Genomic DNA, 1,274 nt, shown 5'->3' with positions numbered 1-1,274 from the left:
CTTCTATTTAGCATAAGAGAACAAGAAAAAAATTATGTAATCAGTACATATAGCTTCTTAGCAAGGATACTTCTCCTTGATTTGTTGGATCATATTATACCGCTTGGAGTAAGCATCAGGGCCATACTTCTCAATCCACATGAACTCGTCCACGTATTCAAAGAAAAACTTGCTGTTCATGACATTTTTGGTCCTGCAGTGCTTCTTGAGTTTGTTCCAATGGCCTTCAATTAAGTTCGTGCACACGCCAGTGGGGCTCTTGAAATTTTTGCTGTGATTAACAGTTTCATGCTTGTAGCCAACTCTTGACAGGCCATTGTAAGCCTTCCAGCAGTCAGTCCAAATGGTGGTCCCTGGCTTCACATGACGTTGGATCTCAGGGATCATAGTAGCACTGTCACGCTTTTCAACGTATAGGATGACACTTTGACGAGTTTGCTCATCTATCATACCGAGCACCCAAGTTGTCTTTACTCTTTTGCCTCTGATGTACTTTCTTTTCGCCACAACACTCTCATCTATTTGGACAGTATTGCCTTCACCACCTAATGTTTGTGTTTCCAGTGTCAGCAGCTTCCAGGAGCAGATGTCCCGGAAGTAGCGAAAGTATTGAATTATTGTCACTTTGCTAAAATTAGTTAGGTTTCTTGCAACCTTAACACTGGTGTGTGAGGCCCACAGCCAGAGAAGTACAAAGAAGTCTTCGAATTCAATTTTTGTTGTATCAAAGAACGTCCCATCCGTCACATTCTTAAATTTTTTGCATTTTTTACAATAAAAGGCATAGCCACCTAACAAAAAAAGCCTTGATTAAAGACTGGTCAATATTGTCACTATCGTAATTGTCATGTCTAAATACCTTTGTAGTCCTTGTTTTTGTTTAGAGTTCTTTGGGTCCTGCACTTCGAACACCTATTTAGTTTAAGGAGAAGGCCCTCCGCCTCCAGCATTTCTATTACTTCCTTTGGACTGAGTTTACTAAATAAGGCATATACATCCTTAAGGGACGTAACTTCAGCAAGCATTGTAATTTAAGTGAGGGAAGGCCGCAGTGCTGTATTTGACCTTTTGACAGGTGTAGACAGTGTGGTGTGGTCGTGGTACTGGCAATGGCGGCTAGATGGCGCTGGGCGCGCGGTGCCGACGCTCGGTTGTTTGTCAACATGACGCCCCCTAACCTTCCCACGTCTAAGTCCCCACTAAAACGCAACATTTTGGACGAAATTCGGAAGTTGGAATCGCGGCGTTTTCCGGGCCTAATCGGGTTCGGCACT

The 1,274-nt window shown here is 43.2% G+C and overlaps 1 protein-coding gene across 1 annotated transcript; it reads right to left on the bottom strand.

The window, feature by feature from the left end:
- Positions 1–57: 57 nt before the first annotated feature.
- On the bottom strand, positions 58–1,025 carry LOC117643053. The gene is made up of 2 exons (XM_034381702.1): positions 860–1,025; positions 58–791 (listed from the first exon to the last, which is right to left on the bottom strand). Exons 1-2 carry the CDS (start codon positions 1,023–1,025, stop codon positions 58–60), a joined length of 900 nt encoding a protein of 299 aa, XP_034237593.1.
- Positions 1,026–1,274: the final 249 nt, after the last annotated feature.

This window comes from Thrips palmi, unplaced genomic scaffold, assembly GCF_012932325.1.
Source record: "Thrips palmi isolate BJ-2018 unplaced genomic scaffold, TpBJ-2018v1 HiC_scaffold_1, whole genome shotgun sequence".
In the NCBI taxonomy this organism is placed as follows: Eukaryota; Metazoa; Arthropoda; class Insecta; order Thysanoptera; family Thripidae; genus Thrips; species Thrips palmi.
This window is presented reverse-complemented; position numbering and strand designations above follow the sequence as displayed.

Excerpts from the sequence above, each read along its gene's own strand:
- LOC117643053 (XM_034381702.1), bottom strand. The coding sequence starts at position 1,025 with ATGCTTGCTGAAGTTACGTCCCTTAAGGATGTATATGCCTTATTTAGT. Across the intron at positions 792-859 it reads CAAAAACAAGGACTACAAAG|GTGGCTATGCCTTTTATTGT; the intron begins GTATTTAGACAT and ends TTTTTTTGTTAG.